We start from the raw sequence: 24954 nt of genomic DNA on the forward strand, positions 1-24954 counted from the left end.
AATGTTTTCGACGTTCCAATCATGTGGTTTTTTGAGTGTTAATTATTACGCCCATTTTAGCGTTATTAACACCAACACAATACAAAGAAGCTGAAAATAGTGTTCCTACAAAGGCAGACAATTTTTGACAACTGGAAAACTCAAGATTCCCTCAAGTTCTTTCTTTTGCGGCTCGTGAAATGGTGGATGCATGAGTGGATTTGAGGCATCAAATTGATTTTTTAAGCTTCCTTCTTCTCTTTCTCTTGTTTCCCTTTTTTCTAAAATGTGTACTCAAATTTTTGTTAACTTGATTTAATTTGAATTCTTATCTTTAATTCAAGTTCATTTCTTTTAAATTGATTGTTTGCCTTTGTTTTAATTTAATGCCTTTATAAATTGGCATTTGGTTACTTATAGTACCTTGATCGTATATTCTTGTCTACAACTGTGAAATTGAAATAAGAATTGAATTTAAGGTATAATGCAACAAGATTGGAGATTCTATAGTAATAAATATCAACAATTATGCTAATTTAGGGTGTGTTTGATTTGTATTTTTATTTTCTGTTTTCATTTTCTGAAAACTATTTTCATTTTCAAAAGATTAGAATTCTGAAAATATGTTTGGTTTGACTTCTTGTTTTCTGTTTTTAGGAAATAAAAACATTGAAAATTTATGATATATTGACGTCTTGTCATTTTTGTATTTTTAGATTTGCTTAAAATTACATTTCTTGTCATCGCATTTTCATTTTTCCCAAAATGAGGTTCCTGTTTTCAACTGAAAACACTGAAAATGAAATTTTATTGTTTTCATTTTTTGGTTTTTTTCTGTTTTCATTTTCACTGAAAACGTTTTCAAAAATCCAACCAAACATATTTTCATCACCATTTCCCGCTTTAGTAAAAATGAAAACAGAAAACAGTCAAACCAAACACCCCCTTAGATATTCTTGAACCTAATGATCTCACCTTAATTGAGAAATTCTAAAGATTTAGAATTTTCAATTGCGGAAAAGTTTTTGATTTAAGATATATTCACCTTCAATTACAATAGTAAATAATAAATTCAGTTTCCAATATGCTTCTAGAACTTGAATTGGAGTGAAAATTTGGATTGTACATGTTAAGCTTGGGGTGAACTTGTACAATAACAAGACATGTTAGATTTTGACTTAGCACTTTAATCCTCTTAGCATAGTGCTTCAGCAATTTTGGTACCCAAACTTTTATGTTCAGGTTTGATCCCATATTTTTCAAAAAAAAAATAATGGTTGAATATATGTTATTAATATCAATTTATATATCACTTATCTGGAGTATGATAAATTTTTCAAGGCTTAATTTTATCTTTTTGTCTCATTCATTATTTATTTTATTTAATTTTATCCTCCTACTAATAAAATCTTTAATTTGATTGCTTAATTCCAAATTGATTCAATTTGGTCTCTTTGGTCCAAATTCACTTGACGTTGTTTATTAATAGTGGGATGAGATTGAATCAAATAAAGGAACAAATTAAATTGTTTATTAAAATTGAAAAAAAAATGAAAAAACAGTGAGAAAAAGAAGTTTATTAAGGGGTCAAATTGCACCGTTTTGAAAATTAAAGTACTAAATTAAATTGTTTATTAATAGAGAACCAATGCTAAATAAATAAATAGCACGACATAAAAGTAGGATTTTTTTTTTACTTTCAGAAAATTTGAAAATTTTATTGAATTCTAAAATATTCAATTAACTTGCCTAGTTTTTTGTTTATTCACTCTTTTTTTTTCCTTTAAATCCTTGATGTTTGACAACTTCAAAATTCTTTTTGATCACAAACATATTTTAACTCTCATAAAAAAATAAAACAATGTTTTCTAAAATTGGACTGTTATAAGTTATTGATAAATCACTTTCTGAGTGATATTTTATACAAAATTTTGTGTTATTTTATATGCATTTTCTTGATAGGATTCATATTTGAACATTAGTTTTGTATTCGAGAAGTATAATTACTCAATTGAGTGAAAGAGTAAGAAATTGTACAAATTTATGAAGATTTAAGAACTTTACATAACTTGATTACTACTGTGGTATATTGATCACGATCGTGATAATCAGCATGATCACAATAAAGTGATAATAGTCATCCCTAATGTTTTTATAATAAAAATGTGATATTGATTTAAATGTTTATTTAATCTCACATAAATCATTTAAAGAAATAGTTAGACCTAAAATCAAAATATAAATATAAATAACACCAAAAATAAAAATTTAAATAGATGAATTTTTAATAATTATAAATATAGATTTACCTTATATCTTATCAATCTAAAAGAGTTAAATTCACTACAACTTTTATTGGTACAACTAACACTACTTACAATTACAATAAACATTGTTTTATCACATTTACACATTAGGAAGATCAGAAATTCACGTGATGTTGTAGTAGGACAAAAATAAGGAGACAAAATCACTAACATGTTCACAAAAATATTTAGAATTAGCTAAGGTTTTAGTTTTTAAATTTTTTTAAATTTGATTTTAATCACTAAATTCTTGTTTGACTAGTAAAAAATTTTTAACTTTTAGAAATTTTAATTTTAGGTTCTTGAATAAAAAATTAAATCTATTATTTTTATTAATTTAATAAGTTTTTAATAATTATAAATCAATTTTTTAAAAGTTTAGAAATTAAAAATCTTAATGAAAAAAAGTCGAGAGACATTGACCCGTCAATTAAAAATGTAGGAACTAAAAATCTTGATAAAAAAAAAAGTTGAAAGATCTTGATGAATAGAAAAGAAAATTTAAAAATTAAAAACTAAATTTTGAAAAAGTTTAGTAATAATTAGCCCAAATATTTAAGAGAGATGCTCGAATCTCAAAGTCTTCCTATCAAGTCTCAAGGTAGACGTTGCACTAATTTTTTTGTAAACACTAGCGTGGATAAAAAATATGATGTCAATTTGATGTAGATAAAAGTATGTCGTAATAAAAAAATCATATTAAGTGTGTATATCAATTTTTAAAATAATTATTATAAAAGTTGATGATTAAATTTATTATATATATACCATTTTCTATTAAATGAGAGTGTAAAGTCTTATATTTTCGCATTAACTATATCTTGCTTCTACAAAACATTTATTCTTAGCCAATTTATCACCAGAAGACTCTTTGTAAGCATCTTTTAGTAGTATTAAAGTCTCTAGGAAAATCTTCATTCAGTATTTTAATGACAACTAGGTGATCCTCGATTCAGCGAAAAATAGGAAAGTAAATTTTGTTTTTGTAAATTAAAGACCAACAAAATAGATCGAAAATTTCCATTTTTGAAAGAAAAAAAGAGAGTAAATTTTAAAGCTTAGAGTAAACCATATGCAATGATAAGAAGGATACACCAGCCTGTATATAGCTTTTAAAAAACTGGTTAACCTAGTTAAAAAAAAAAAAAAAAACTGTTCCTGTGGATCAGCATTTAATTTCTTGCTCATCATATAACATTATTATTGCCAGCATCGATTAGATCAAATCAGGTGGCTGACCTATTCAACGGCAATTCATCATCTCAGACCAGTTTCAAGATCAATCCTCAAAATGATGAATTGTGTAAATTATCGGCGCAAACTAAAACACTAGAGCCAAATGAATAATCAAAATTATATATATATATATATATATATATATATATATATATATATATACCTGCAAGGTAAATACTTTGACAAGTGTAAGATATTTTATTTAAATTTTATCGGTACAATAACACTCACAAATACATTTGACATTGTTTAATTAATCACATTTATATACAATTAACTAGATAGCAAATTCACAACTTGCTATAGTACGACAAAAATAAAGGGGAAAATATCACAACTTGCTCATAGTATATTTAAGATAGATGATGCTAAAAAGATCAAAGTCTTCCTCTCGACAGATGTGATAAATTTTTTGTATAACACTTATGGGTACAAAATTTATAACACTAATATGCAATAGATAAAGGAGATGTATTCGAGAAAACCTGATGGCCAGAAAAGTTAATCATATCTGTATAATTATGCAGATTATTATTTTACTTAAAATTAATTTTATATTTATTGTATTTGTACAATTAAGATTAATTAATCGTGCGTGAGGCTAACAAGAGTTGACACATTTGATGGAGACTTTTGTCCACACTTGCTATAACTTGACAGTCTTCCTTGACTTTACAAGAGGTGGCATGGCTTCCCCTATTGTAATTTTTCACCTAAAAAATAGGATGAATAGTACATGAGAACATCATCTTACACAGCTTACTGGATATAAAAAAAGGCAATATGAAAATATACAATATATTATAATAAAGTTTGTGCCAATGTGTGTCATCGTGTGTGGCTAACATGCAATCAATACATTGATCGAATGGAGAAAAAAAGGTCATAATCATAATAAGAAAAATATTAGAGCATGTTCTTTTAAGACTTTAACATGGTCTTTTTTACACACTGTTTTCTATTAGTTGAAATTGATTATTCTTTTCCTGTTCCTATTTATAAGACTTTTAAAATAATGCTTATTCTTTTTTTATAAAATTTAATTTATAATATTTTTTACATTCAATTATTTTTAAACTAAATATGCATCATTAAAAAAATAAAAAAATATATTAACAAACCATTAGACGAGAGAAAATTTTAATGACAAAAATAATTTTAAAAAATAATATAAATGTAAGACAAACTTATTATTATGAATTAAATTAGTATCTTTCTTTAATCATAATAAATTAGGTAATTGCATGGAGGGACTAAAACTCATAAAATTGAATGAATTTCATCGGTTCTTATTCAAAGGACCTTATTCATGATTTTTCATTTTTAACAAATTTCAACCAATATGAAAGTGTGCTAGAAAGTGTAATGCCAACATTTAAAACTTTATGTTGTAATACTAATTTTAAGTGCTAATCATGAGTAGGTTTGCTTTATGAAAGAAAAGTAATACTTCCTTTGGTTTCAAATATAAGAAAAAAATTATTTTTACTCTCAAATATAAGAAAATTAGTATTAATTAAATTTATTTTATTTAATGTTATTATCTCTAAAATATCTTTCATTTAATTGATATCTTTTTCATTTTTTATTTTTTTAATACAAAGTTCCAATGAATGATAAGTTGAGAAAAAGTTAGTTTTAATTAAATGTGGTTAACTAATTTTCTTAATTAGAAAAAATGAGTATTTTCTTTGATAAATGCCAACTAGTATCCTTAACACATTAGGTAAACAACTTAAAGTAGAAATATTTTAATGGAAGAGAAAATTACGCTGCTCATGATTTTTTTGCATTCTCTTATAATTTTTACAGTGAATATTTTCTTCTTTTAGTTTCTTAACTAGTGTTCTTTTCTTCTTTTAGTTTCTTAACTAGTGCTCTTAGGGCACAAGTTTAGCAAGACCATTTTTCTTATATTTGAGATCCAACAGAGTATGAACTTTACAGGTTTTTGTGCAATTGGTCCGAATTTAGATTAAATTAAAATTAAATCCTAATGAGTCGTGTTGAATATATTATATATTGGTTATATTTGAATTTTTTAAAAATAAATCATTCTATTGTCATTTAAAATTTTTATCTCCACTAAGTGTTGATTTTTTATTATCTAAAACTGTAAGCAAATGAATATATTAGAGAATCAAACAAATTGTATTTTTTTTAAGCAAATGAATATATTAGAGAATCAAACAAACTGTAATTGGATATTCATGTTTGAAGTAAAAAAAAAAAAAAGAGAACTAATTAATCAAACCAATTTGAATCAAAATAATTGATTTGATTTAGATGGTGAGTTTATCAAGTCAATTGGATCAATGCTCCTAAAATGAAGAAAACAAGTGAAAAAAAGAGGGAAAAGAAGTTTAAAATGACACAATTTGTTAGGTTTTCTTTTTCGTTTGTTACTATATTATAGGTGTAAAAGTAATCTATCAACTTTGTCAATCAATATTTCTGTTAGAGAGTGTGATTCGTACACCATTAATGATTGTTTGTTCATCTTGTATTTAATTGTGTAGTAAATAAAAAATAAAAGTTATATATACTCAAAATAAGACGTATATATACTAAAAACGATAGTCTTATATAGTCCGTCTTGATGTTCCTCCGTTTTCTCGGAAAATAAAACAAAGCTTGAAAGATTGGCCGCTTGAATTGATATTGCACTGTATCTGTTTAACAAGTTGTACTTTAAACATTAAACTGTTTTTTTATGATATATTCACAAACATATTTGTCTTTTTTATTCGTTTAAACTTTGTAGTTGCAGAGTTCAGATGTATATTGTTAAGCAAATAAGTTGGTAACGGAAGTATGAGCCTAACTAACAGGCAATTAAGTTGACAAGCAGGGCCGTTTAATTTTGTTGGTAAAACTAATACCGACAAACATCATTATTTAAATCGAATAATTAGTTTTCATACTTATTTAAAAACTGGGTAGCGTGATTTGGTATGGATACGGTAACAATTAAATAATTAACATTAGCAATGGCAAATTCAGTGCTGGCATGCACGTTGTGTCTGAAACTAGCGCGGGTCATATCTAGCATGTGTTTTTTAGAAGGATTCCACGGATTCGTTTCAAGGTCCCGCAATTGAGGAATAAATGACAATCCTAATCGCTAATTGACCCAAGAAAACTGCTATCTTCCAAGCAAACTCGTTTGATTCGATCTAGACTAAGTTAACACAAGTTTAGTCTGCGTGTCTACTGAGTCTTGTCTCAATATGCTAAAAATGAGTTTGAATACTATTAATTTAACCCGCATGAATCAAATAGACTATTAAACTCATATGAATAGTATGTGAAAATAGACTTGTGAGTTAACAGAGTTTAGTTTGAGTGTCTAGTGAGTCTTGTCTCAATATGCTAAAAATGAGTTTGAATAGTATTTAACCTGCATAAATCAAATAAACTCTTAAACTCACATGAATAGTAACTGAAAATATAATCTTACAGACCACTGGTTATAAAAAAGGCAATATGAATAGTATGTGAGAACATTATTTTACATACTAATTGGATATAAAAAATGGCAATATGAAAATATACAAGATATTATAATAAAATTTGTGACTATGTGTGTCATCGTGTGTGACTAACATGCAATCCATCCATTGATCGAATGAAGAAAAACATCGTAATCATAATAAGAGAAATATTGACAGCGTGCTCTTTTAAGACTTTAACATATTCTTTTTTACATATTCTTTTTTACATATTATTTTTTATTAGTTGAAATTAATTATTCTCTCCTTATTCCTAATTATAAGACTTTTAAAATGATATTTTTTTTATAAAGCTCAATTTACAATGTTTCTTAGATTAATTATTTTTAAACAAAATATTTATTATTAAAAGAAAAAAAATAATATATTTACAAATCATTAGACGAGAAAGAAATATTAATGACAGATTTTTTTTTTGAAAAAGATTATAAATGTAAAACAAACTTATTATAATTAATTAAATTAGTCACTTTTTTTAAAATTTTAATTAATTAGGTAATGTGATCATGTATACAAGAACAGAGAGAGAGAGTACAAATCATAAAACTGTATATATTTCATCACTTCTTATTTAATGGGCCTTATTCATGATTTTTGTTTTTAGTTTTAACAAATTTCAACCAATAAGAATGTATGCTAGAAATGGCCAACAGTCAAAACTTTGTGTGGTAATACTAATTTTAAGGACTAACCATAATTAGGTTTTCTTTATGAAAGAAAAGTAATACTTCCTTTATAAGATAAAATTTATTTTTTTAGTTTCAAATATAAGAAAATTTCAAGTAAATTTATTTTATTTAATGTTATTATCTCTTAAATATCCTTCATTTAATTGAGGTTTTTTTTCAATGATTTTTTATGTTTAATATCAAGTTCAAATGAAGGATATGTTGAGACTGGAGGGAGTATGAATTAAATGTGATTCATTAACTTTCTTGGTTAGTACAAATAAATATTTTGAGACTGGAGGGAGGGAGTATGAATTTTACAAGTTTTTGTGCAATTGGTCAAAATTTAGAGTAAATTAAAATTAAATCCTAACCAGTCATATCCAATTATATATTCGTTATATTTGAAATTTTAAAAAAATAAATCAATCTGTTTTCTTTGAAGTTTTTATCTCCACTAAGTGTTGATTTTTATGATTTTAAACTTTATGTTAATGCAAGGCAAAAAAAGACAAATTAGAGAATCAAACAAATTGTAATTTTTTAAAGCAAAAGAATATAGTAGAGAATCAAACAAACTGTAATTGGATATTCAAATTTGAAGTAAAAAAAACTAATTAATCGAACTAATTTGAATCAAAATAATTGGTTTTATTTAGAATGTTGAGTTTATGATCAAGTCAATTTGATCAATGCTCCTAAAATGAAGAAAATAAATGAAAAATAAGAGTAAAAAAAGAAGTATAAAATGACCTAATTTCTTAGGTTTTTTTTTTGTTGTTATTATATTATAGATGCAAAGTAATCTATCAATTTTACCAACAAATAATTTATGTTAGAGAATCTGATTTGTTCATCTTTAGTGATTTTTTTATGAGAGAAAAAATTAAAAAAAGAATCTTTATTTTATATTTAATTATGTAGAAAATTTTAAAAACAAAAGTTATATATACTCAAAATAAGAAGTATATTCACAGAGATTGTCTTTTCTATTCGTTTAAACTTTGTAGTTGCTGAGTTCAGATGTTATTGTTAAGCAAATAAATTGTTGACGGAAGTATGAGCCTACAGCATCAGAGCCAATAGAACATTCTAAAGCAAATATTAGTTTATTCCTAACAGGCTATTAAGTTGACAAGCATGGCCGTTTAATTTTGTTGGTAAAACTAGCTAATAATACAGACTAACATCATTGAAACAAATAATTAGTTTTCTCTAAGATATTAGTTTTCATAATATTGGAGAGTATAAGTGTGATGTGAAATCAAGAGTAGAAGTGGAAAATTGTATCATACAAGTGAAAAGAAGATTCAAAATCCGAATCTTAAAATTTTGAATTAAACTGTGTTATCAAGTTTTTTTATTTGATTTTTTATGGTTCATTCGCATAAATCTTCAATTATGTGGTAGCTTGATATGGTATGGATACAGTGACAAACAATTAACATTAACAATGGCAAATTCAGTGCTGACATGCACGTTCAGCTGCGTCTGAAACTAGCGCTGGTCATATCTAGCATGTGTTTATAGGACAAGTGGATGATACTCTAAGTTCCACATGCCAACTATTATGACTTCGTATTAATTGGAATAAATAACTACTTTATAAATTAGCAATACATCCAACTTGCTGAATAAAAGAATATTAAATATTAATCAATTGTCCCCCTCTTACTACGGACATGGCTATATATAATGTTCAAGAACATCAAGTTTTGCAATCACAACAAACCAAAAAGCAGCGCTAACTAGCTAGACTAAAATGGCAGAAACTGCAGTGTCCTTGGCTGGTAAGCATGCCCTTCCAAAAATATTGGAAGCTGTCAAAATGGTGAGAGATCTCCCAAAAGAAGTTAGAGACATTACAGATGAACTTGAAAGCTTTCAAGATTTCATTAATGATGCTGATAAAGTGGCTGAAGCTGAACAAGATGATGGAAGGCGTCATAGAATAAAAGAAAGGGTGATGCGGCTGAGAGAAGCAGCTTTTCGCATGGAAGATGTCATCGATGAATATAACATCTGTGAGGATAAGCAACCTGATGATCCTCGATGTGCAGATTTACTATGTGAGGCTGTTGCCTTCATCAAAACTCAAATCCTTCTCCTTCAAAGTGCATATAAGATTCAGGATGTTAAATCGCTTGTTCGTGCTGAAAGAGATGGTTTCCAAACCCATTTTCCTTTAGAACCAAGACTAACAAGTTCTAGAGGAAATCAAGATGTCACCTGGCAGAAACTTCGAATGGATCCTCTCTTTATCGAGGAAGATGATGTTGTGGGGCTTGATGGCCCTAGAGATACACTGAAAAATTGGTTGACAAAGGGAAGAGAAAAACGCACTGTCATCTCTGTGGTGGGAATTCCTGGGGTGGGAAAAACCACTATTGCCAAGCAAGTTTATGACCAGGTGCGTAACAATTTCGAGTGCCATGCATTGATCACAGTGTCTCAATCCTACTCTGCAGAAGGACTGCTGAGGCGTTTGTTGGATGAGCTTTGCAAACTGAAAAAGGAGGACCCTCCCAAGGATGTTTCTAACATGGAGTCGTTGACCGAAGAAGTCAGAAACCGCTTGCGCAACAAGAGGTATGTTGTCTTGTTTGATGACGTATGGAATGAAACATTTTGGGATCACATTGAATCTGCTGTAATTGATAATAAAAATGGAAGTAGGATTTTAATCACAACCAGGGATGAGAAGGTTGCGGGATATTGTAAGAAATCTTCTTTTGTTGAGGTGCTTAAGCTAGAAGAGCCATTAACTGAAGAAGAATCATTGAAATTGTTTTCTAAGAAGGCATTTCAGTATAGTTCCGATGGAGATTGTCCAGAAGAACTTAAAGATATATCTCTAGAAATTGTTAGAAAGTGTAAAGGTTTACCTCTAGCAATAGTGGCCATTGGTGGTCTTTTGTCTCAAAAAGATGAAAGTGCACCTGAATGGGGACAATTTAGTCGAGATCAATGTTTAGACTTGGAGAGGAATTCTGAGTTAAATAGTATAACAAAAATTTTAGGTTTAAGTTATGATGATTTGCCGATCAATCTCAGATCATGTTTATTGTATTTCGGAATGTATCCGGAGGACTATGAAATTAAATCTGATAGATTGATTAGACAGTGGATAGCTGAAGGGTTTGTCAAACATGAAACCGGAAAAACATTGGAAGAAGTTGCCCAACAATATTTATCAGGGTTGGTCCGTAGAAGTTTGGTGCAAGTATCCTCATTTAGAATTGATGGCAAAGTTAAAAGGTGTCGTGTTCATGACTTAATACACGACATGATCCTTAGAAAAGTGAAGGATACAGGGTTTTGTCAGTATATTGATGGGCGTGATCAATCGGTATCAAGTAAGATTGTTCGACGCCTGGCAATTGCAACCGATGATTTTAGTGGAAGTATAGGAAGCTCACCCATTCGGTCAATTTTTATTAGCACAGGAGAAGATGAAGAAGTATCTGAACACTTAGTAAACAAAATCCCTACAAATTACATGCTATTGAAGGTACTTGATTTTGAAGGTTCTGGTTTACGTTATGTTCCTGAAAATTTGGGGAATTTATGCCACTTGAAGTATTTAAGCTTCCGGTATACAGGGATAAAAAGTCTACCAAAATCCATTGGTAAGCTCCAGAATTTGGAGACCTTGGATATTAGAGACACAGGTGTGTCTGAGATGCCAGAGGAGATTAGTAAGCTTAAAAAGCTACGTCGTCTTCAGGCTTCTAATATGATCATGGGTTCAATATGGAGGAATATTGGAGGCATGACATCCCTACAAGAGATACCTCCAGTGAAAATAGATGATGATGGAGTGGTCATTGGAGAGGTGGGAAAGCTAAAGCAGTTAAGGGAACTGTTGGTGCTAGATTTTAGGGGAAAACACGAAAAGACTTTGTGTTCCTTAATAAATGAGAAGCCACTCTTGGAGAAACTAGTTATTGAAACAGCTGATGAGAGTGAAGTAATTGAGTTGTACATTACGTCACCTATGTCTACACTTAGGAAGCTTGTCCTATTTGGGAAGTTAACAAGGTTGCCAAATTGGATTTCACAGTTCCCAAATCTTGTGCAACTGTCTTTGAACGGCTCCAGGTTGACTAATAATGCATTGAAATCACTAAAAAATATGCCAAGGTTGTTGTTCCTCGATTTAAGTGACAATGCTTATGAAGGTGAAACTTTGCATTTTCAATGTGGAGGGTTTCAGAAACTAAAGCGACTGTACCTCGGAAGTTTGGATCAATTGAAGTGCATCCTTATCGACAGAGGAGCACTGTGTTCTGTGGAAGAAATTGTTTTAGAAGACCTCTCCCAACTCAAAACAGTTCCCTCTGGAATTCAACACTTGGAGAAGCTTAAAGATCTCATTATCGACGTCATGCCAACTGAATTTGAGCAGCGCATAGCTCCTGATGGAGGAGAAGACCACTGGATCATCCAAGATGTGCCCCATGTACTTATCTGTAGATAGGATGCTGAAGAACCTTCGCATATATTCGGCAGAAGTCATCACTAAGATGCGTCCAAATTTGAAAATAGACGGTGCGTCTTTTTCACATCAATAACTTTGTGGAATGACATTCATGGCCTTTTTCTTTTGTTCAATAAAAAATGCAACCATTAATTCCTAAAATAATTACTTTTGTCTCATTTTCTCTTCTAGTATTTGCTTCATTTTTCTTTCTCTACAACATCTCACGTACAAGTTAGGGATAGAATTGTCTAACAAGTATATGCTTACACCAATCAAAGTTAACGTTTCTTCATTATAAGATTCTCACCATTATAATCCTTTCTATTATTGTGCTCAGAATTGGTAGATGTTGACCTCAACTATATTGAGTTTTTTATTTTCATGTTGATAAATACTTGAACAATTTCATAATATCATTTTAAGAAGAAATTAACTTGGTGTTTTTATAGGGTCGTAAGCATATATTTCGTGTAAATGTTGTGGGTTTTTAAAGTTTTATTACGATTGAAGTCCAATAATGTGGATTTTTTTCATAAATTAGATTGTGTTAAATGTTTCTAATTTTGATGCTTTGAAGTTTGACCCACTTTGTACAACCATGAATTGTAGGAAAGCATTGAGGGAAGATTGTAAGAGGTGTTCCAAATCCAATGTTTCCGACGTCTCAGTCATGTGGTTTTTCGAATGTTAATTATTATGCCCATTTTAGCGTTATTAACACCAACACAATACGAAGAAGCTAAAAATAGTGTTCCTACAAAGGCAGACAATTTTTGACAACTGAAAAACTCAAGATTCCCTCAAGTTCTTTCTTTTGCGGCCCGTGAAATGGTGGATGCATGAGTGGATTTGAGGCATCAAATTGATTTTTTAAGCTTCCTTCTTCTCTTTCTCTTGTTTCTCTTTTTTCTAAAATGTGTATTCAAATTTTTGTTAACTTGATGTAATTTGAATTCTTGTTTATAATTCAAGTTCATTTCTTTTAAATTGATTGTTTGTCTTTGTTTTAATTTAATGCCTTTATAAATTGGCATTTGGTCACTTATAGTGCCTTGATCGTATATTCCTATCTACAACTGTGAAATTGAAATAAGGATTGAATTTAAGGTATAATGCAACAAGATTGGAGATTCTATAGTAATAAATATCAATAATTACAATAATTTAGATATTCTTGAACCTAATGATTACCCTAATTGAGAAATTCTAAATATTTAGAATTTTCAATTGCGGAAAAGTTTTTGAGTTAAGATATATTCACCTTCAATTACAATAGTAAATAATATAGACTATGTAAAAATTATTTTTCAATTATTTGGAGTTTTCTTCTTATCTTTTACGAATTTGAGACAACCTTGAAAGCTTTTAAGAGCCGCAGAACTTAAGCAACATCGCGAGAATGGATTATGATCATTGTTCCTACTTATTGGTATATTTATGTTTATTTTGTCTAGGATTGCTAGTGTTGTTCTGATCATGAGGAACTAGTCCTCCTAGTCCAAAGATTATTAGATAACTTTTCGTTTGTACCATTCTCCTCATTTTTAATGAAATTTCTCATTGATTTTATGTTAATTAATTCTCTTGTTTTTACTGTTTATTTGAAACCAATCATTTTAATACTTAATCAATTGCATAATACTAATCATGTAATTGGTAGATTTAGGTAGAGAATGTTTTATGTCAAATTGCATGATCAAACTCTTTGGGTAATCTCCAATACATTAATTAATCTTTAATTAATATTTCCTATAATTGATTTTCTTTTTACTTAAATTGATAGAACCAATGATCATTGGGGTATTGATTTAAGGCAAGAAGCATCTTATAACCTTGATCATAGACTTTAGTTGATTTTGTGAATGAGTAATTAATTGGAGAAAACATTTTATTACAACTAAGGTTGAAAGAAAATTAGTACTAGTAAGTCATAACCCCTAATCACTCTTATCATCAATGAACCCTTTTTTTATATTTGTATATTTGTTTACTTATAAATCCAAAACCCTAAAAATATTTAAATTATCTTTTTAATTACTTCAACTGTTAATTTAATAAACTTGACTAATTGGGAATACAACTTGTCATTTGGGTTTGATATCCATACTTTCTAAACCACTATTATGATTGCGTAAGGTACACTTGAGGTATAACAAACATATTGGACATACAACGATGGCAACATGTAGCATATGCATTTATGGTTTTGGGAATAAAAGAAGAAATCTGAAATGAAAATACTATGAGTGTGTTTGAATGAGGGAATTTAAAATTCTGAGGAATTTTAAATTCTAAGAATTTCAAATACCTCAATTGAAATTATTTTATTTTCAAAATTTTGTGTTTGTATAAAAAAAATTAAAATTGAGGGTGAAAGAAAATGAGTCACAAGTTCGAGAATGCGATTTCGGAATTTTAGGTGAAAAAGAGGATGAAGGTTATAAAGGAAATACGCGAACTTTTTGGAAAGTTCTAATGTAAGAAGAGAATTTCAATTTCTCACCTTTTAGAAGGAAGTTAAAATTCCACATTTTTAGTGGTTTAAAATTATGTTTTGAAATTCCAAAAATTTAAATTCTTCAAAAAAAAACATCCAAACAATGAATTTTATATTAAAGAAATTTAAATTTTCTGATAAATTACTTTCCTCAGTTAAAATTCTATATTAAAGATATATTGATAGAGAAAACATGAAAGAAAACTGGATTTGAGGCCAGCCTCCAGACAAGGCAAGAAAGAAAGCAAACTTAGCTTTTTTCATATCATGTGTGCCTTACAATTGCTTTATTTATACTAATTCCTTGCTAACAGAATTTGTCATTTTGTGTCAAGGAATATTTTAGGAAATCATTGGCTAACAATTTATTATTACGCTTGTCTCCCTAAGGCCAACCAGCAATCATCTAGCAATTCTTCATTCCAGGTCAGCTTCCTTTCTCACTTTTCCTTCTCATACGTAGTCTCTGAGGTAAGAGGGCTTTGTGATGGCCCTCTTTACTTTCTTGCTATCTGTACCCTTGGTTTCTGTGTTTGTACCTCTGTTTTGTGTTCTCTGTTAACTGCCCCAGCTTTTGTATCATTTGTCGGCCCTTGTAAAATTACCTTGTCCTCAAGGTGATAATCCTCACATAATTGATCCCAATTCCCCCACGAGGTGTCATCCGGGGATAGCGCTTCCCATTGCTCCAACACTTCCCAAGGCCCTTGTTCTAAAGCTCGCCGATAATCTAATATGGCTAGCTAAGGGAGTAATGACTGGTTGGTGTTGAACAAATTGTTTTGGAAAGTGAACTTCCTGAATATGTTCTGGGGAGCCTTTGAATGCTTTCAACTGGGAGCGGTGAAAAACAGGATATATGCGGACTTCTTCCGACAATTTCAAGCGGTATGCCCAGGTCCTATGCGTTCTAGAACTTGAAATGGTCGTAGAATCTCTTAGCCAACTTGCCTATGATTGCTTGTGGTCCCTTAGCGGAGACTTTTCGGTGGGGCCTTAATTTAAGCATAACCCAATCTCTTGGTTGGTGGATTACCTCTCTTCGTTTAGCATCTGCAGTTATTTCACATGGTCTTGTGCTTTGAGAAGCTTCTTGGGAATGACCTGAAATGTTTCTTCTCTGTTGGTCAACATTTCGTCAATTGCATCCAAAGCTGAAGAACCCGCGATATATTCAGGAAAATTAAAGGATTTGCGCCCGAATGTGATCTCATATGGAGTGGTGCCTGTTGCCGCATTCCATGAAGTGTTATGAGACCACTCCACCCAGAGAAGAAACTTGCCCCATTCCCTTGGCTGACAATGAACAAATGTGCGCAGACATTGCTCTATGACCTTGTTTAGCACCTCCGTTTGACCATCACTTTGTGGGTGATAAGCGGAGCTCATCCTTAGTTGTGTGCCACTCTGACGAAACAACTCCTGCTAGAATTTGCTAACGAACAGGGGGTCACAGTCGGAGACCAAGCTGCGAGGGAGGCCGTGAATCTTGCCCATGATTTCCATGAACAAAGAGGCTACTGCATGGACTGTGTGTGTCGCTAAAAGCATGCCAAGATGAACGCCTTATGAAAATCGATCAACCACTACAGTATTAATTGTGTTGCTGTGATATGGTGGGAGCCTGATGATGAAGTCCAGGGATAAGTCTTCCCAAGGTCGATGGGGAATTGGCAGAGGGCATAGTAATCCTGGTGCTCTTTGTGTCTCGTACTTAGCATGCTGACAATCAATACATTGCGAGACAAACTTCGTGACATCTTCTCATTGTCCTGACCATTCAAAGTTTTCCGTCAAGCGAGCTATCGTTTTCCAAATCCCCATGTGGCCTCTCGTGGGTGTTGTATGATACTCAATCACTAATGTGGGAATCAGGGGCAGGTCCTTTGGTAGCCAAATTCGTCCCTTCCTGAGGATCAAGTTATGAACAAGAGTGAATCCAGAGTGCTTGTCGGGGTCCGCCGTGATTGCTTCTCAGAGATGTCGATACTCAAGATGATCCTCCAATTCGTGGTGTAGTTCTTCAAAGAAAAGAGGGCAAGGGACAAAAAGGATCATGTAGAATGAATTGGAACCACGTGAGTGCCCTGCCTTCCATGTAGAACGAAGCTATGGTAATTCTTTCATTCTTTGGTGTGCCATGGTATTCGAAGAATTGGTTGATTTTGAAAATCCAACCAAGTGGTTTGGTGCCATCAAAACGAGGCACATCTAATTTCATTTGGTGATTGTTTGCAGGTACCGATGGTGATGGTGGAGGTGTTGGAGAAGAAGATGACAAGAGGATGGGAGTGACACGATTAAGGAGTTCATCAATTTTCTGAGTGAGTGAGTGCATGGATTCGCCGAGGGATAGTTGATGATTGGTGAGTCTGAGTAAGACTTCATCAAGCTTATCAAAGGTACCCATGGTGTGGACCGGATGGAACGATAGCACCAAAATTGATAGAGAACACTTGAAAGAAAACTGGATTCGAGGCCAGCACCTCCAGACAAGGCAAGAAAGAAAGGAAACTTAGCTTGTTTCATATCATGTGTGCCTTACAATTGCTTTATTTATACTAATTCCTTGCTAACAGAATTTGTCATTTTGTGCCAAGGAATATTTTAGGAAATCATTGGTTAACAATTTATGGTTACGCTTGTCTCCCTAAGGCCAACCAGCCATCATCTACAAAGGCAGACAATTTTTTACAATTGGAAAACTCAAGATTCCCTCAAGTTCTTTCTTTTGCAGCCCGTGAAATGGTGGATGAGTGGATTTGAGCCATCAAAGGACAAGATTCATCAAATTGATTTTTTAAGCGATATATATATAATTTAGATATCTTCTCGATCTTCCTATAATGGAAAACATGAATAAACTAATAGGAAATTGTAATTCTAGCTTAATTAGTGATTTTGAATGAGATTTGATTAAGTAGTTATGTTAAATATTTGGAAAACTCTTTTTATTGTACATAATAATTATATTGGGTTCAAAGAGATTATTTTTAATGGAAAATATCTTTTCTTTGTTGAATTAAGGCATTGTTCTTCACTTCACCCTTAAAAAAGATTAAAAAAAAAAAAAAACAAAAGTGAATCCCCTTCGGCGTCCCGTGCAGGAGACAATCATAGAAGAAAGTCGAGCCACCTCTCTCTCTCTCTCTCTGGGGGCAATATATAACAATTAAAAGGAAAATATAAGCCATTAGTATTATTCAGTAACAACAAGAATCATTGAACCAGTCAACGCTTACTTTCGAATATAATATATATTGTGTTGCATATTTTATAACACATCTTCAATTATTTACATATAATATCATTCATGTCTAAAGTCTTCTATAGCACATGATGATTAAAAAAATGTCCGAGACACACCCTATAACAATACTCATAATTTCCGTTGACATTTCACATACTCAACTAATAGATTCAAGGAGAGGAGATATATGGTGAAATTGAAAGGTTCATCAAAGTATGGATTTCAGCCATCTTAGGTTTATGTTATTGTTATTACATAGCTGCAAGAATACCAAAGGGCTGCTTGAGACTTCTCTCCCTTCTCCCTATTCTCTACCTCTTCATCATCCTTCCCTTGAACATCTCTTCACCTAACTTAGTTGGATACACTTCCTTCTTCCTTGTTCAACTTGGCATTTTCAAGCTCCTACTTTTTTTCCTTCAACAAAGGCCCTCTTGCCCTATCACCCCCAAACATTGTCCATTTCATCTCCATAGCTTCCCTCCCCATCACCCCAAAACAACATCCACCAACCAATAAAAATAACACCACCAACACCCAAAAGCCAAAATGGCTATTGGCCTTAAAATTGCTTATTTTTGCAATGATCGCACGTGTTTATGAGTACAATGAATACTTCCACCCTCATTTCATATTATTTCTCTATTGTCTTCACTTGTACCTTGGCTTAGAGCTTGTTTTTGCTCTTATTGCAACCCCGGTTCAAACCCTTTTTGGCTTAGAGATAGAACCACACTTCAACGAACCCTACCTTTCATCCTCACTTCAAGATTTTTGGGGTCATAGATGGAACCTTATGGTTAGACATGGCAAGAAAATCCATACCGGTGGATAACCGCTCGAATCTGTCTCGACTTTGACGGACAATATCAGAGTTGACCGAGTATGAGTTCGGGTTCGGATTTTCCCCGATAATAAAAAATCGGGTACGGATACGGGTATGGGATTACTAGATCTGTCCCGACCCCGAACCCGAACCCATCCCGCCACTTAAAATCTTTAAATTTTTTACATAATTTAATCAAAAGGCATAGAATTTTTATTACTAGTTAATTTTATTTTAGAATTTTTACATAATTTAATATTATTTTCTTAACGATTTTTGTAGACACATGCGCTATGATAAATTTATAGATATATAAGTGGTTAAAAATAAATATTTAACAATCAATTTATTTTTTCTAAAATCAAACTTTTAATATTTTTTTACAAAAAAAATTATTTTTCTAATTTGAATTGTGTATGGGACAGAGTCGGGGATACCCGATACCCAACGGGTACCTGATGGGTATGGAAATGGGATAATAAACTTTAACCCGTCGGGTATCGGGTATGGGTATGGGGATATGTTGGGGAGTCGGGATAAGGAATAGGGGAGACAATACCCGTATCCACCCCATCCCATTGTCATGTCTACTTATGATTTCTCGTCTTCTACGTTCTATAGTATACAACCACGTAAGCTGTACACTAGGTTTAGTGGGTCCCTCGTGTGCCACGTCAGCTGCCATGTTGGCCACGTTCCTTGTGTCTGGGCTTGTGCATGAGTTAATCTATTATCATGTTACACGTGTACCTCCCACGTGGGACGTTACGTGTATTTTTGTGCTTCACGGTGTGTGCACGGTGGCGGAGGTGGCTGTTAAGAAGGTGGTTCTCCGTCATGGATGGCGGCTGCACCGTGCCGTGTCAGGGCCACTCGTGGTGGCATTCTTGGCTATCTCGGCGAATTGGCTGTTTTTTCCTTAATTGTTGAGGAATGAAATGGATAGGAAGTCCAGTGAAGAGTATGTAATTTTGGTGGATTTTGTTAAGTCAAAGATATACCATTGAGAATGTTTAATTCTTGAGAGTAAACGTTAAAGGATGAGAGAGACTTATAATTGTAATATTTACCTTAAAGGGTAAACACATTTTGTTTTTTTTTTAAGAATTATTTAATTGTGAATAAGGCATATATGTTGAATATGTTGAAAAATGATGAGTGTGACTCAACAGCTAACATCTGAAAATGTGCAAGTCTAAAAACATTAAAGTATTTTATGTTTTTATTGGATTTACGTGGGTGTATAAAAAAATATATGGGTGTATGAGTTTAGGTTTGAAGGCAAAAAAATCTTTATTTAAATATTTGAAAAAAAAGAAACTTAATTGCACATAGTGTTTCAAATGAAAGATACACATACGTGGTTTAAAAAAAAATACCATCTCTATCTTGGATTAATGCATTGTTCTTTCTTACAAAATTGGAAGAAAAAAAATAGATAAAGGAAAAGTGTGTCCCCCCTTGCAGCAATAACAATTAATCTAAGGAAAATATCATCCATTAGGAGATTTATAATTAAAGTGTGTCCCCCCTTGTAGCAATAACAACTAGTTAGTAATAAATGATTGAACTACTGTTACAGCTGGCCAAGTTTCCTTCTAGATTGGTCAAAGGCAAGATCGAGAGGCACAGAAACGTGGCAATTAATTTGGGTAGCTATAATTTGCTGCCTGTAGAACTTCAGAAATAAAATTGTCTTCAGAAGTGGTAATTTGTCGTTTGAAGACTTGCTTGGAATCTGTAAGATTTAGAACATGATCTTGGTTGCACGCCAGAATATTTAAAGGCTTCAGTTATTCCTTCTTTGAGTGGTTAAACAGCCCAATGATGACTATAATGGTTTTTTTATTATTAAAATGGATTAAAAATTAAAATTATCATAATCAAGAAAGTATTTATCAAAATAGATGATTTTTGTCACATAAGATTATAGAAAATGTTACCTAAGTGACACCTTATATTTTTTGTGTATTTTATAGCATGAGGCACCATTCTCGTATATTTCATTTTGGCCAATGCTAAATTCATATTTAATGATTAGATCTTATGACACAGTTTAACTCAATGATGATCAAGCTAATACAAAATACTTATAAAATTAAACTCTTATCTTTACAACAATTTAAAATAAGTATAAATGTATAATTAATTATGAAAAAAAGAGATATGTAAGCTTAGAAACGAAAAATAAAGTAATAAGAGTATGTATTTGTATTTCTTTTGATAATGAACAATATTTTTTTGAGACAAAATAAGACGTATAAATTATAATTTTTTTATATATAATTTTTTGGTTGAGTGACTTTCAGTGAACGACATCATGTTTTAAGATTTTAGTGTCAGCCTCAACTATTTGGCATCTAGAGTTGAATGGGAACATTTTTAGTTGTTATCACTTTGTCCTGATTGTTTTGTACTAGCAAAATAAATTTTCAGAAAGTCTGTTGAAAGTCATTCTAATTATCTAGAATCATGAGATGCTCTTCATCCTGAAGTAGTTAATTGGTCAAGATATATGTGGGGTGTTGAACATGTACTGATTTCCGTTGGCTTGAGAAGTTCTACTATTTCATTCACACAAAAAGCTCATAGAACTTCGGTTGGTTTGTGCCTGTCTTTCAAAAGTGCAAGTGTGTAAATTTGAGTACTTTCATGAATCATTTATATTAGGTGATTGATGTTGTGGTTTATTTTATGTGCTTATGTTAATTGTGTTTTCTTTTTTTCTGTCTTGAGGAGCGTATGAATGCAGAGAAATAGATGTTGAAATATTTAGAAATATTTCTTTCAATCTATTATTATGACATGAATTTTATTTACTATCGAACAGGTTCATCAAATTTGTGCCTATGATGTTTATTGCTTTAGAAAAGTTTTATTTGAGCTGGTGACAAAAATTGTTGATCCGTCAATGATTGTTGATGAGGATTTCTTAGACGAAATATGAGCTATATCCATTTTAGCTTATTCACTTGCTTTTAAATTTAAGAAATTACAATATTATATAATATTGTAACTATAAAGTTAATAAATTAATATACTATTGTATTTTCATCCATATTATACAATCTCATGATGTTATGTTATCATGTTTATCTTAAGCATCATTTATACATTTTTTTATAACATATAAGATTAAATACTTTTGTTTTGCTACAAACAATGTTTTTAACATTATAACTTTGTTAGTTCCATTTTGTTATATAATATCTGTTTTTTTTTTGCTTGATCTTCAAATCAGTTATATGTGCTAGTAATTCATTTTTTAACTTATATTAATTTTTTTCACATTTACTTGCTTTCAAATTTAGTAAATAACAATATTGTATAATAATATATCTGTATAGTTCACATCTGTATTATTATTTGTATTTTTCAGCTTACCTGTGCGGGTTACTGACTAGTTTCCTTATAAATGATCAAATAGCAGACAAATTAGAAAAAAATGATTTCAAAGAATAAAGATCCAAAAATAGAACTTTCATATAAACTAATTAAGAAAAAAATCTATTTTGGAGACCTTGGATATAAGAGACACATATGTGTTTGTGATTCCAGAGGAGATTATGAAGCTTAAAAAGCTACGTCATCTTCTGGCTTATTCTAGTTGTTCAATTCAATGGAAGGATATTGGAGGCATGACATCCCTACCAGAGATACCTCCAGTGATTATAGATGATGATGGAGTGGTCATTGGAGAGGTTGGAAAGCTAAAGCAGTTAAGGGAACTGTTGGTGGTAAAATTTAGGGGAAAACTCGAAGAGACTTTGTGTTCCGTAATAAATGAGATGCCACTCTTTGAGAAACTACGTATTCGTACAGCTGATGAGAGTGAAGTAATTGACTTGTACATTACGTCAGCTATGTCTACACTTAGGAAGCTTGTCCTAAGTGGGATGTTAACTGTGTTTGCGCCGCTCCAGGTTGACTAATGATGCATTGAAATCACTAAAAAATAAGCCAAGGTTGTTGTTCCTCGAGTTAAGTGACAATGCTTATGAAGGTGAAACTTTTCATTTTCAATGTGGAGGGTTTCAGAAACTAAAGCGACTGTTCCTCGGAAGTTTGCCTCAATTGAAGTGCATCCTTATCGACAGAGGAGCACTGTGTTCTGTGGAAGAAATTGTTTTAAAAGGCCTCTCCCAACTCAAAACAGCTCCCTCTGGAATTCAACACCTGGAGAAACTTAAAGATCTCTATATCGAGTACATGCCAACTGAATTGGTGCACCGAATTGCTCCCGATGGAGGAGAAGACCACTGGATCATCCAAGATGTGCCCCATGTACATATTTGGAGCAGGGGTGCTGAAGAACCTTTGCATATATTCGGCAGAAGTCATCACTAAGATGCGTCCAAATTTGAAAATAGAAGGTGCGTCTTTTTCACATCTATAACTTTGTAGAATGACATTCGTGGCCTTTTTCTTTTCTTCCATAAAAAATGCAACCATTATCTAATTCCTAAAATAATTACTTTTGCCTCATTTTCTCCTCTAGTATTTGCTTCATTTTTCTTTCCCTACAACATCTCACGTAGAAGTTAGGGATATAATTGTCTGACAAGTATATGCCTGCACCAACCAAAGTTAACGTTTCTTCATTATAAGATTCTCACCATTTAATCCTTTCTATTATTGTGCTCAGAATTGGTAGATGTTGACCTCAACTGGATTGAGTTTTTTATTTTCATGGTGATAAATACTTGAATAATTTCATTGTATCATTTTAAGAAGAAATTAACTTAATTGGTGTTTTTATAGGGTCCTAAGCATATATTTCGTATAAATGTTGTGGGTTTTTAAGGTTCCATTACGATTGAAGTCTAATAATGTGGATTTTTTTCATAAATTAGATTGTGTTAAATATTCCTAATTTTGATGCTTTGACGTTTGACCCACTTTGTACAACCATGAATTTTAGGAAAACACTGAGGAAAGATTGTAAGAGGTGTTCCAAATTCAATGTTTCCGACGTTCCAATCATGTGATTTTTTGAGTGTTAATTATTACGCTTATTTTAGCATTATTAACACCAACACAATACGAAGAAGCTGAAAATAGTGTTCCTACAAAGGCAGATAATTTTTGACAACTGAAAAACTCAAGATTTCCTCAAGTTCTTTCTTTTGCGGCCCGTGAAATGGTGGATGCATGAGTGGATTTGAGGCATCAAAGTGCAAGATTCATCAAATTGATTTTTTTAAGCTTCCTTCTTCTTTTTCTCTCGTTTCGCTTTTTTCTAAAATATGTACCTCAATTTTTGTTAACTTGATGTAATTTGAATTCTTGTCTATAATTCAAGTTCATTTCTTTTAAATTGATTGTTTGTCTTTGTTTTAATTTAATGCCTTTATAAATTAGCATTTGGACACTTATAGTGCATTGATCGTATATATATTCCTAATGATTGACCTAATTGAGAAATTCTAAAGATTTAGAATTTTCAATTGCGGAAAAGAGTTTTTGAGTTAAGATATATTCACCTTCAATTACAATAGTAAATAATAAATTCAGTTTCCTATATGCTCCTAGAACTTGAATTGGAGTAAAAATTTGGGTTGTACATGTTAAGCTTGGGGTGAACTCGTACAGTAACAAGACATGTTAGATTTTGGCTTAGCACTTTAATCCTCTTAGCATAGTGCTTCAGCAATTTTGGTACCCAAACTTTTATGTTCAGGTTTGATCCCATATTTTTCAAAAAAAAATTAATGGTTGAATATATGTTATTAAAATCAATTTATATATCACTTATCTGGAGTAAGATAAATTTTTCAAGGCTTAATTTTATCATTTTGTCTCATTCATTATTTATTTTATTTAATTTTATATTCCTAATAATAAAATCTTTAATTTGATTGCTTAATTCCAAATCGATTCAATTTGGTCTCTTTTGTCCAAATTCACTTGACGTTGTTTATTAATAGTGAGATGAGATTGAATCAAATAAAGGAACAAATTAAATTGTTTATTAAAATTGAAAAAAAATATGAAAAAACAAACTGTGAGAACAAGAAGTTTATTAAGGGATCAAATTGCACCATTTTGAAAATTAAAGTACTAAATTAAATTGTTTATTAATAGAGGACCAATGCTAAATAAATAAATAGCACGACAAAAAAGTAGGTTTTCTTTTTTACTTTCAGAAAATTTGAAAATTTTATTGAATTCTAAAATATTCAATTAACTTGCCTAGT

General features: G+C 31.2%; 1 protein-coding gene and 1 pseudogene across 1 annotated transcript; both read left to right on the forward strand.

The window, feature by feature from the left end:
* The first annotated feature begins 9431 nt into the window (after positions 1-9431).
* Positions 9432-13058, forward strand: LOC114394892 (disease resistance protein RPM1-like). The gene is made up of 2 exons (XM_028356575.1): positions 9432-12252; positions 12794-13058. The coding sequence occupies exon 1, from the start codon at positions 9464-9466 to the stop codon at positions 12179-12181; it is 2718 nt and encodes a 905-aa protein (XP_028212376.1). The 5' UTR covers positions 9432-9463; the 3' UTR covers positions 12182-12252; positions 12794-13058.
* Positions 13059-16311: 3253 nt separating this feature from the next.
* On the forward strand, positions 16312-19764 carry LOC114396868 (annotated as a pseudogene).
* Positions 19765-24954: the final 5190 nt, after the last annotated feature.

This window comes from Glycine soja, chromosome 18 (genome assembly GCF_004193775.1).
Source record: "Glycine soja cultivar W05 chromosome 18, ASM419377v2, whole genome shotgun sequence".
NCBI lineage: Eukaryota > Viridiplantae > Streptophyta > Magnoliopsida > Fabales > Fabaceae > Glycine > Glycine soja.

Excerpts from the sequence above, each read along its gene's own strand:
- LOC114394892 (XM_028356575.1), top strand. The coding sequence starts at position 9,464 with ATGGCAGAAACTGCAGTGTCCTTGGCTGGTAAGCATGCCCTTCCAAAA.